This window comes from Zeus faber (genome assembly GCF_960531495.2).
Source record: "Zeus faber genome assembly, chromosome: 13".
In the NCBI taxonomy this organism is placed as follows: Eukaryota; Metazoa; Chordata; class Actinopteri; order Zeiformes; family Zeidae; genus Zeus; species Zeus faber.
This window is the reverse complement of record NC_137198.1, coordinates 9,095,292-9,108,284: the sequence shown is the minus strand read 5'-3', so window position 1 is coordinate 9,108,284 and position 12,993 is coordinate 9,095,292. Positions and strand designations below refer to the sequence as shown.

The following is a 12,993-nucleotide window of genomic DNA, read 5'->3' as shown; positions in this document are numbered from 1 at the left end:
GATGCTGATGTCGAAGAAAAAACAAAAACAAAAACAAAAAAACAACAACAAAAAAATGAAACATTTCCGTTTAGAAATAAGCAACCTTTACAGAGAGACTGGTGACCGTGAGTTTTTAAAAAACACCGGGCAATAAACGGGATTTATGGGCCCTCGGGTGATTAAACAGATCTGGATCAAAAGGCCATAAAAAAAGACCATCAAACCATGAATGTTACCACAGCTATAGCTACTTGTTGTTCATCTGCCGGTTCTGAATTAGACCTCAGGCGAGGACGGACATTTGGAGCCCTCTCATGAGTGAATGGGCAGCACTATAAATACTGATTAGGGAGTACTGTAAATACTGTTTACAGATCCAAGAGGTGAATAAAAAACAGTCTGATAACACTTTGATATATATGTATATATACTGTGTGTGTGTGTGTGTGTGTGTATGTATGTATGTATGTATGTATGTATGTATGTATGTATGTATGTATGTATGTATGTATGTATGTATGTATGTATGTATGTATGTATGTATGTATGTATGTATGTATGTATGTATGTATGTATGTATGTATGTGTGTGAGAAACTTACCACCACCATGAGTGGAGGAATCCAGGAGGTTCCCCTAATGTAATGTTTTTCTCCCATCGTATCTGCAGAGAGGAGAAAAAGAGAGAGGTGGAAAGGGCAAAGGAGGAGAGGAGAGGAAAAGAACACACACACACACACACACACACACACACACACACACACACACACACACACACACACACACACACACACACACACACACACACACACACACACACACACACACACACACACACACACACACACACGAGGAGAGGATGGAGGAAGGCAGGACCAGCACGGAGACGAGGGAAGAGAAAATGAATTGGGGAGAGAACACGGGAAGGGAGAGGAGAGGAGGAGAGGAGAGGAAAGAAAGAGAGAGGAAAGAGGAAAGGGAGAGAGGTGGAAGAAGCCGGGGGGAGAGAGGATTATGTCTCAGGGTCTAAGGGTTAAGAACACATAAGCAGTCTGTCCAAGACTGTCGATGGCCGAGCTACGATACACATTGCTGTTCTTTTCTGCCCACCTTCCTCTGTTCAGCATGGTCGCCCTTCTACTTGATTTTATTTTATTTTTTTGCAAATACAGACACTTTTACTGAGTGAATTATCTATGATACCGTTTTTTGATCCATCAGAAATATTGAGTTTACGGTGATATAAGCATTAAAAATAACTGCCCAAATAATAATAAAAAAATCCCTCTCAACAAAATGTAAATGACACATTACATTCGCATTACTGTATGTACCTTTAGCTACGTGGGTGTCTTGGATAATTGGGAAACTTGGACTAAATGCCTCATTATTTCTCCGTAGAGTTATTGCAATTAAATAATACCCTAAACGTATTGAATTTCAATCCCCAGCACCCATGTGTGCATGTTTGTTTCAATTTCCACTGTTCTGTGGTGTTGCTGTAAGACAACCGCAAACGCCTTAACTCTGTATAATCTACATTCATGCCAGTCTTCTAACATTCATAAATAATCAGGGCCGCTGACCCAGGTCAGCCTAGTTTGATCAGGACCGTTTAAGAGAGATGTTAGCCGACTCTGAAGTCTTAAATGGATCTCTACCTCTTCCCTCTTGTTCGTATGAATCGTTGAGATCAGAGCGTCCTCTTTGGAATTTTGAGCAGGAGGCACGAAATTAAAAAAAATAAAATAAAAAAAACAAAAAGTTTTTTCCTAAGTTGGTTTGTATTACAGATGCCATCTTACCTCGGACAGGAAGGTCTGTGCGGACTTCTGTGCTCCCACGTGTAGCAGGTACTCATATACATATAACGCTAACCTGAAACACAGAAAGAAAAAAAGCTTCGATCAAACATCCCCAAGTGTGCTTCGCGCGTTCACTTTTTGGGCCAAGAGACTGTACCAACGTAAAAGCCGTCCAAGTAGCATCAAAAGAAAATCATTCGGATTTAAAACAATGAAAGAAATGCAGACACAATGTTGTGCTACTGATTTATTTCAGACAGCCAACCATAATATCAGCCAAGCCTACCACAGGCAGATTCCCAAAACACAATAACACATTAACACAGCGGGTCCTGTGTCGCATATACAGAGTTGCTACCACTGCCAACTTTGTTTTTCACCCAGCCCCGTCTCCCCTCGACCATAATCAAGAAGAAGAAACCGAGGAAAACAGTGCCAAAGCGACTTTAAAATTCTACACCATTAAAGCTCTCAAAAAGCACACAATCAATAGAAACATGTAGAGATGTACGCATTACCTAAACTAGCAAAACAACAATACTATTATAGCAGGCTGTCAACGGCTTAAAACAGCAATTTGCCAAGGTCTATTAACCGACTCGAGACCCGCGCTGTGTAGTGAGGGGCCCCTATCAGCCCAACACTGTTCTCCTAACTCCTTCACTTAGCTGTGTTTAATAGGCTGTTAATGGGCCATCAATCGACCGGCAGCATGGATATGACAGAGCCCCTCGTGCCCAGAGCAGACACTTCCCCAGCAGGCCAATAGGGTCTTAATGAGAGGGACAGTGGCTTGGTGTCATAGCCCCTGTCATTAGTCAATAGACTGATCAATGAGACATGGTCTAGAGATAATCAGGCCATAGTGTAGGTTTGATTCCACCTCTTAACGATGCCACAGGACCGTGCAGCTTTTTTTTGATGGAGTCCTTTCCTGCGGCGTGGTTTAACCGTGGGCTTAACATTGTGACTGTTTGAGCAGGACAATGTTACACGGGGAATATCAATTTGGTTGTACTCTGTCTAAATACAATATGAGCCCTCATATTTAGTAAGGACGAGAGCTAAATAAAACGTTTAATTTAATTTAACGTTTGCCCAGCTCCACCTCAGCTGACGTAATATCCAAGGTAACTCAAACAAAGAACATTGCTGAGACACAGTTACTCTCACAAATAAAGTACAGCTTGGCGTGACCTTTTTGTTCCAGGTAAAGGCCACCTCAAGCCAATTTCACATCCTGCTTTTCCTACTCAATTATTGTCCAAATGGAAAATGGATGCGGTTAGTGACGGAATGCATTAGCACCACCATGGCGAAACGGTGATAAATGAAGCGGATTCTCACCAACACTATCAGCTCGGTTTGGGCCGATGTTCGATAATATCGAAAATTGCGATACTTGCCACCATATGGGATACTTTCACGGTATCGAAATATCTCCCGCCCCCTCTGCGGGACCAAGTGTTGTTTAGAGCCCCTTCACTGTGTGTCCAAATTTATAATCTACAAATGGTAGGACAGTAAAAAACGAAAATATTTGCCCAATAAACCAGGGCATTATTTTTTTTTCAAGTGGGTTCTCTTTCTCCCCCAATCAGCCTGTTTTTCTGGAAATAGCAGAGGAACTAAACAAATGACATAGAATTGCTGTGGTTCACAAATGCATGGAGAGTGGGACCGCATTTCACAGAAATTCCAGTCATTTTGACACAATGGGGAGAGTCTGCAAAGTGAAAAAGAATTTCCCTAATCGATAGTTGTTAGTCTAACAAACGGTAGTACGGTAAATAAAGATGATGATGTACGGAATACATGTTATATTCCTCAATCAAAGATTTAGTGTAACATTTGAGAAACAGTCATTCTTGGAGCATAACAAAAATACAATATGAAGGTGTGTAGGCTACTAACAGGAAAATAAACTGCGCTCCGCCTCGTCTATCACGCGGGATGCCGTTATTATAATGATCCCTCAAGGAGCCTGGTATCAGTCAGAATTGTCGTTAGTTAGTTGCCGTGATCTCGCGAGAAGTTCTCACGAGATCGCGGCGTGCTCCGCTCTCCCACAGTGTGCTCCGCAGATTGTTCAGTTCAATCTCATCGATCAAATTCTCATGAGCAATCAGTTACACATAAAATACAATAATATAAATCTATATTAATCGACAAGGACGATAAGAATGTGTATTGTGATATTTGGGCGGGACTGTATCACAATATAAAAATCGCCCAAGCCTACTACAAGCAAGCTTAGTATCAATAATGGAAAGCAAACGTCAATATGGTGACCACTCAAACAAAAGTTCTGAGGTGGGACATTTTTTTCCCCTTCACCCTCCACTGAAAACAATCAGATATTTGAATTTCTCAATAGACTTGAGAGTGGAGGAACAGTATTGTTTAAAGGGGTCCCATTCTGAAAAACACACTCACTTCAGTTTGCGCGAACGAACTGCAGACGATGGAAATCTAAGTATTTAAAAAATATGGTTCCGCTTGCGTGTTTCTTTCTAAAAATAAAAAAGTATGTGTCACTATGCATTTTTCCAAAAAAAAAAAAAAGAAAAATTGTGCTTTTATTGTAGTTGTTCCCACGGTGAGTAACCTTTCCCACCGGTTAATATACTCATGGGTTAGGGCTATATCTGCAGACTCTACTGTGCAAAACTCAAGGGGCTGGACTCAATCGACACTGTATTCTCTGGAATACTGCACTTAAATAAAAACCGTGAATTGATATAAAAGTACTTTTCTATTTATTAATTGCATGGAGGCTGTTTGGTTGTTGTGGCAAGGAAGCGGATGGAGGATTGGGACGTGGTGGTCTGGGATGGCGCGGTTGGTCCGGTGACTGCGCCCGAGTTGCAGCTCCAGGTCATTACTTGTAGAAATTATTTTGTATAATAATAGACACAAAATAATTTAGTTTAATATATGTTTTTTTTTGTACATCGCGATAGCAACATATATGTAGTTACCCCGTAAGTATTGATAACATGCTTAGTATTTAACAAATGACGTTTTTGTTTGATGAACGTGGGCGCTAATGCACGAAAAATGAAATAAATCGGTTTTATTTCTATTTAAAAAAATTAAATTAAATTAAAAAAAAAGCAAAACAATAGTGGGGGCGGTGGTTAAGTAATGTAATCGGTGTATGCCCAAACACCGTGTAACACAGGTAACCGCGGCAACCCTAATTTACTTGAAACAAAAAATCCCTGCCTGCGGTGTCTCTGTGCAGTGTCCCGTTTAGACGTGGGACCGACCTCATCCAATATCGGTATCAGGTGCCGATGCAATCATTCACTCATCGGATATCGTGCTGACGTCGCCGATCCAAATCCCATTCTATGGCTTGCACTCGACCATGAACCCGCCGTTTTATTTTGCAGAATTTAATGGTCTGCCTCCTCGAAAATTCAACTCGGCAAACAAAAACCTATAAACGCAGTGCCAGAACAGGAACTGGCAGTTGGAGTTGGGCAAAGCGTCACGGACTGAATCAGCCATTCAGCTGTGTTGGTCCCCAAAATAAGAGGTCATGATTCAGATGTATATAATATGCGCCGCCATAGAGCCACACTGAAACTAATCACCGGAGGAGGATTAAAAACCACACGGATACGTCCATCGCTTGCCGGTTACATCCGGTTTAAAACCAAAATAATCCTACGTCAACGTCCCCATTATATTGGAACGGACAAGACTGGCCTGTAAACAAGTACAAGTAAACAGGAAGCCGCGTTTTTTCTGGATAAATAGCACTGAATGTTTACATTTCTCAACCAATTTCAATTAGTCGTTTTTATATTCAAGGGTTTATGACCTGCCTGGAGTAGAATAAAAGTTTTGAAAAAAAAAAAGGTTAGATTTTTTTTCTATAGCAAGATCTTATTTTTTTTTTTTTATAAACAATGGGCTTAGCTATCGATTAAGGGACTATTTCCCTTGACTGATCAGTTTGTCACCTTCACTTTGGCCACCACTTGAGATCAGTTTACTGGTTGAGGAAATCGGTGGCGATTTCTGCACAGCCAATTCAGAAAATGGCATCGTGCATGGTTCACGGCTATACAATCGCAATACAGTCTTGGTTTTTTTTCTTCCCCATTGATTGCCAGCTGACGATGGAATTGATGCCAGCAGTGGTTGATCACTACAGACCACCCAGACCAATGCAGACAGATCACAACAACTTCTATAGCAAACAACAAATAGAAGCAAGCACCAGGGTTTACAGCCCGTATGCCCCCTGATTATATTTCTCAAATGAACAGAACCTAGACACGGATGCTCAAGATCTCTGTCCCTTCATTAATTCTCCAACAGCGCGGCGCTGCTCTGGCAACAACAACTGCAACAGCAGTACTGCAAGATTTGGAGAGCTAGGCGATGCCATTGTTGCCATTACTAGGGATTCAGGTCAAGTGTTTATAATGCACAAGTGCCCTTGATGGATGAATTTCACGACAAGGTTAAATGTATGTATGTTTAATGTGTGAAGGTAATAATGTTGTTTTTTTTCGCAATTGAATCGATCATTACTTTGCCTTAAAAAATATATTTAATAGAACATAATTTACATCCTTTCATGTTACCCTCCCCTCCCACTCTACATGTTTGAGCCAGAAGTATAATTGCGTTGAAGCTCACCAAAACTCCCTTAAATATGAGATTCATTTTCCAGTCATATCTTATCATCACAGATTTATTTGACCAAATCGTGCGTTGTGGTTTGACAGCGTCTTAATTGAATGACAAACTGATACCGCTGAAAGACAATTATATCTGATATATACTGTATCTTACTACTGATAACGGAGGGATATGACCCAAGATTTATCAAAATATGGAGGTCTGAAATCTTTGAGATTTATTGAAAAACTAGAGTTTTTGGTTTGATACACTGAGCCATGAATCTTAATGTTATGAACTTAATTTGTACAATGAAACACACAAAACCTATATTGACAGTTGAAATTTACAATGATTGTTGTGGTAAAACATTTCAAAAGTATTTGCGGCAGTGTGTGTAAGTGTGTGTGTGTGTGTGTGTGGGGGGGTGGGGGGGGGTCACAGGCACGTGTATGCATTCGTTGGACTGTCCTACTACTACTAGGAAGGGTAATAAATAGCCTGGGGTGTCCCCCCCCCCCCCCCCCCCCGTGCAGACAGTCTACACCAAAGATAACAAAACCAGACAGCCAGACGGATAAAAAAGCAAACAAGTTTGAGGTGGCCTTGAATTACAATCTTCCTGAGGTGTTTTCCATGAACGAATATCATATTATTATTAAAAATGCAGATTGCTCTTTATAACCTGGCTCCATCAACTTTATTAAGAAACAACTCGACGCATCAGGACAGGTCGTAGCACAAATGACCCGCACGCCTAAGAAACGAAGACCTGTAGTATCACCGGGTGACGAACACACACACACACACACACACACACACACACACACACACACACACACACACACACACACACACACACACACACACACACACACACACACACACACACACACACTTTAGCCAGGGGAATTTGACCACTTTGCAAAGGCTCCTAGCAATTTGTAGGTCACAAAGCTCAGTGTGACCGCTAGTGTGGGCTATAAGCCACTGTCACTTGTAGGTCAGTCAAGGAGCAGGCCACACACCTGCAAAGCACACTAAGACACCTTACTTATCCCCGCGCCTCAACACCGTACGCGACAAGACTGATCACACATTTAGCACAACACATTGATCATATAGATCCCCCCCAGACTCACCAGTTCCAATAAACTCCCATACACTTGCCAGGAACTCAAAATAAGCTTAGAGGTGCAGAGCACTTTTCATGAAGTTGGTACAGTAATGGGGGTATACATCTTAAGTAGAGCAGGGTGATTTTGCAAATAAATAAATAAATAATAAATACGTACATAAATGATAATAATCTATCTTCACAGCTGGTGCAGCCAAACAATATGTCACAAAATATCAGATTAATCTAAACTAAGGTTGGATGCCATTACCAACCTTTTACAGCACATAAGAAGAGATTGAGATTAGAAATATGAATGATGACCAAGCAGGTGTAGGCATTCATTGTGTATTTCACTCCCCCAGGACAGCTCATTACAGTAATGCAGCCTTTGAGATGAGGAAGAGACAACATTTAAACAATATTACAACCAAACTCCCGGAGGGTATCGGGTCTCATCACGATATCTATATTATATTGATATAGCAGCCCGCTGTGGCCACCAACTACATGATTTTACACCGTTTGTAATCACAGTGAGGACATACACCGATCAGCCACAACATAGACCAGGCCACCTTCTTCCATTGCACCATGGTCCAGTTCTGACGCGCACGTGCCGATTGGAGGCGCTTTTGGCGGTGGACAGGGGTCAGCATAGGTTCTCTGAGCGGTCTGCGGCTACACAGCCCCACACGCAGCAAGCTGTGATGCACTGTGTGTTCTGACACCTTTCTATCATAGCAGCATCAACTTTTCCACCAATTTGTGCTACAGTAGTTCTACTGTGGGATCGGACCAGACGGGCTGGACTTCACTCCCCACGTGCATCAATGAGCCTTGGGCGTCCATGACCCTGTCGCCGGTTCACCGGTCGTCCTTCTTTGTACCACTTTTGGTAGGTACTAACCCCTGCATACCGGGAACACCCCACAAGACCTGCCGTTTGGGAGATGCTCTGACCCAGTCGTCTAGCCATCACAATTTGGTCCTTGTCAAAGTGGCTCAGATCCTTACGCTTGCCCATTTTTCCTACTTCCAACACATCAACGTCTAGAACTGACTGTTCACTTGCTGCCTAATATATCCCACCCCTTGACAGGTGCCATTGGAACGAGAGGATCAATGTTATTCACGCCACATGTGAGTGGGTTTAATGTTGCGGCTGATCGGTGTATCTCCAGCCTCGTACACGAATTTGACTTGTAGGGAGGAGTTTAGGAGTGGGTCTAGTGTCTAGGAATGGAAGGATCACACTGCAGATCTCACCCCCATAAGGCCTTGGATGAAAATTTGATGTGCATGTGTTTGTGTGCGATGTGTGTGTGTGTGTGTGTGTGCGTGTGCTACAATGGGGGCTGCCTGTGCACCCACCTGCCCTACTGCATTATTAAAACGCAGAAGGCAATTCATAGAGGAGGAAGAGAAGTTAAGGGTGTGAGGAGGAGGCTGAGAGGCAGAGGACCGATGGTGTTATGGTGGAGGTGATCCGAGAGGTGAGAATGTACGGTTGACTGGTAAATACATGGGGGCGTGACCTATTTCTTTTATATGGCGGGGGAAATGAGACATTAGAGGGGATCAGAGGAGCGCCCGTCCCGTTCTGGATAGGAAGACGGGTGAACAGGACATAGGTTAGCGGCCTCAAAAATAAACCACACCAAGGGTGACATCAGAGTTGTATCTAATCAAGCTTGTTTGAAAAACAAGGAGGATATAATCCGGAAATAATTCAACATCGTTTATGATCTATCAGTAAGATTGCAACGTCAATATTACTATCATATTGTGATACAAGATCCGGTATAAACTGCATATTTCAGGGGATTTTACTTGGAAAACTTGCGTTATGGTACTTTACCCGATGGTTGGATGTGAGGGATCTAAACTGGATTTTGAATGTAAGCAGATGTCGTAACTGAAGTCATGTCACCAAATCCTATATTTAATATCGCCATCTATTTTTATCCATCCACCTTCTCTAATCCCTGCTTCTGTCCATCTCCTACACCGACACCTATACCACTTTAACCCCCTGACCTCTTGACCTCTCCCCCTCTTCCATGTCATAACAGGACGGGCAAGCGCGCGCGCATGCACGCACACACGCACGCAGGGAGAAACCTCCCTGAGGTACATCACCGGCACACCTGACATGCTGCCTGAGGCTCCCGACAAAACCCGTCTTTAAACATGGATGAGTCTGCCCACCGTCTCGCACGCACACACACACACACACACACCCCTCTGACGCAGGGCTTAGGGCGACTGCTTCAGTCTGTCTCAATAATTCAACACTGAAACTGGGAATAAGGAGTTGGAGAACGGGGACTCAAAGGGAGGTAGTGGACAGGCGGGCACACGAGACCAAATCACAGAGGTTTAAAACGTGGAGAAAACGATGTGATGGCCGACGGGCGATACAATGTAAAGATCTGACATTTCGCACGAGCCGGACAACTTTCTCCCGCTTGGGGTCCCTGCGACCCGCTCACTGGGACGCGGGGTCAGGGGTCGAGCGTTGGCTGCCGTCCCTGATCCTCTTGCTGAAAGGACGAGAGCAAGTCTCTCAGTTCATACCGGGGTGTCTGCAAGTATCAGGGCGTCACAGTTTAAACACTCTCTGGGATCTAATTCCAAGACAAATCATCCCTCTTATTCAATCAAGTATTGCAGGTGAATACTACATATTTTGTACAGGACGGGCGCCTGTGTTCGGTAGAAACGGGGCGGCCGTGAACTAGGTGGTTACATGAACTCTTATTAGAACGGTTTCCTTTAGGTCAATCAGCAAGGCAAGTGAACTTGACACAAGCCAACCATTACTTCTTTTCCGCCGGTAAGGATTGCCCTGCACTGGTCTCTACAGGTAAGTAGAAAAAGAGTCGGTTCACCTCAAACAGGTGAGTGTAGACGATGAGCATGAAGGCATGTATTAAGTTCAGAATTGGGTTTTATAACCTCAGAAATGTAGACGCTGGCGCCAAAGAACTTGGCCCCCTGACAAAAATAAATAGGGTACGCAGACTTTTTAAAAGGACCTGCAGATGGATACCCTTGTAATGTGGATGTGACGACTGGGCAGGAAGAGGCCATTTATATTTATAACTGCTTCTGCTACACTTTAGATTTGTTTACAGTCAATTCTATCTGTGTAATCCTTACGTCGTGAGTATGCGGAAGCATCTACGTATACGTGTGAACCAGCTCTCACTTGCACATAAAAAGAGAATCTTGAGGGAGACCCTGTTCTCAATGGGACTTTACCTGTATGACGAAAAGGAGCGATAGTCCACATTTAGGACTATTTCATGACTTATAAAGGCCTAATAGTCTGAGACATTATAAGACGTTTGAAGGACCTGTGCACCACTAGTTCAATAGTTTACTCCAAAATTGACGAGTGGAGATCCGGAACTCTTGTTAAATCCTACAGGTATAGGCTATGACTGAGATCAACACACCAAATACCCAGTAAGTTATCCGCATGGTTTATACATGCGCTACTATTATTAGTGTGGACGTTGAGTATTTTGGTCCTCTGGAAAAGTGGGGGAGATGGCCAGCGGAGGGTCCGGGTCTTCTCCCGTGCTAACAGGACCCAGACAAAGGGATTTGGAGGCTAAAGCTACCCGAGCTAGCATCGGGGGCACTTTCCTGGATAAAAAACCCCCTCCCCAAAAAAAAACCAACAAAAAAAAACCACCTATTTTTTGGGAAGGGGGTGTGTTTCCACAAAACGTGAGGAAGCACCACGGAGCAGGCAAAGCGGGGCGAAGGGCCGGGAGGGTTTCTAAAAACAAGAGGGGGTGGCGGCGGGGAGGGAGAGGGGGCAGAAAAAGTTACCCGGCGCGGCTAGCTAGCTAACAGACCGACCGGCTCCCAGGACCACAACACGCCGAGGAGGAAGCGGTCGGAACCGGGAACGCGGTCTACTGCCGGCGCCGTTCGAGCTGGAAGTGGTTTCCCCACCCACCACCACCACCACCACCACCCCCCCCGACCCTATCGCCATTAATTCGTTGCGTTTCGTGCCGTTGTGTCGTTTTAGCCGCAGTCTCCCGTCCGAGGATGAATCGCGTGTATTTCTGTCCGTCCTTCCGTCCCCCGGCTGCCCGCGGACAAAAAAAACAGCTGAGCTCTATTTTTATCGTCAGCCTCCGAGCCAGCCCCGGTCCTCCTCCACCACCACCACCACCACCACCACCACCTCCATCTCGCCCTCTCCGCGCATTGTTTTTCCTCGCCGCAGAGTGGCCCCTCCGCCCCTCCGTCCCGCGCGCTGCCTCCTGGAAGCCGCCGCGGTCGACGCACGTGCGGCTCTTCTTCTTCCTCTTCCTCTTCTTCCGCTTCCACTTCCTCCCCACGAGGAAGTGGAAGCGGCGCCACAATAAAACAACAACAACAACAACAACAACAACGCCATTTTTTGGGGTTTTGTTTTCGCATTGAAACCGAAACCAGAAAGACCAGCGGCGCGGGGAGCGGGGAGCGGAACCGGGCTCCGGGTAGATGGTGGTGGTGGTGGTGGTGGGGGAACCAACCCCTGCGTGGAGCGCGGAGCGCGGTGCCGTGGAACCTACCCCGGACCCGGGTCTCCCGCGGAGCGGAGCGGCGTGGTAAGAGCGGCGTGGTCAAAGTGACGTTTAAAACACCCAACTTTTCTTTCTCTTTAAAACCCCCCCCCCCAACAAAACAAAGCAGAAAGCCTCACTTTTTCTTTTCGCGGCGAGTTTTTAGGGTTTGTTTTTTTTTTGTTGTTATTTGACGGGGGGGCTCCAACTCACACACACACACGCACGCACGCACGCCGCGGGTGTATACTCACTTTTCCCTCGCCTGGCTGTCGGACGGCACCACAGCTCCCTTCCCCTTGGCGTACATGTTCGGAGGCTGCTGCGATACTTTAGTGTTATTATTATCCCCACCTCGACACCTGTCAAAGGAAGCTCCCACGGAAGCCCACTATCTCCATAGCTACCCGCTTAGTGTTCTCTCTCCCTCTCCCTCGCTCGCTCGCTCGCTCTCCCTTCCTTTCTCTCTCTCTCTCTACATCCCCAACGTTGCCCACAAATCAGCCGGAGAGGAGGAGGAGGAGGAGGAGGTGGAGGAGGAGGAGGTGGAGGAGGAGTGGAGAGGGGAGGGGCGGAGGGGATGGGAAGGGGAGGGAGGGAGGGAGGGGGGGTGGTTGGGGGACTTGAAACGGTCCGCCGGTGGATCTTTTTTTTTTTTTTTTTTTTTTTTTTTTTTCAATCGCTGTTCCGGGATTCCGCTCACACGCCCTCCGCTGTGCGCGCGGTGGGGGCTCCTTAAAGGCGCAGCGTCTCTTTTTTTTTCTCCCTCCCTCGCTTTTTCTTTTCCTTTCGCCGTTGTGCTGGGGGGGGGGGGAGACTCCCAAGTTCAAGTTTTTTTGTTTCGGTTTTTATAAAAATAAATAAATACATTTTAA

The 12,993-nt window shown here is 45.1% G+C and overlaps 1 protein-coding gene across 1 annotated transcript in view; it reads right to left on the bottom strand.

The window, feature by feature from the left end:
* Positions 1–12,577, bottom strand: part of LOC307238793 (single-stranded DNA-binding protein 3) — a 35,552-nt gene extending 22,975 nt beyond the window's left edge. Inside the window, exons 1-3 of the mRNA XM_080011936.1 lie at positions 12,373–12,577; positions 1,787–1,859; positions 584–645 (exon numbers count right to left, since the gene is read on the bottom strand). Coding sequence (XP_079868062.1) covers positions 584–645; positions 1,787–1,859; positions 12,373–12,428 — 191 coding nt within the window. The 5' untranslated portion in view covers positions 12,429–12,577. The remainder of the gene's footprint in view (positions 1–583; positions 646–1,786; positions 1,860–12,372) is intronic.
* Between the last annotated feature and the right edge of the window lie 416 nt (positions 12,578–12,993).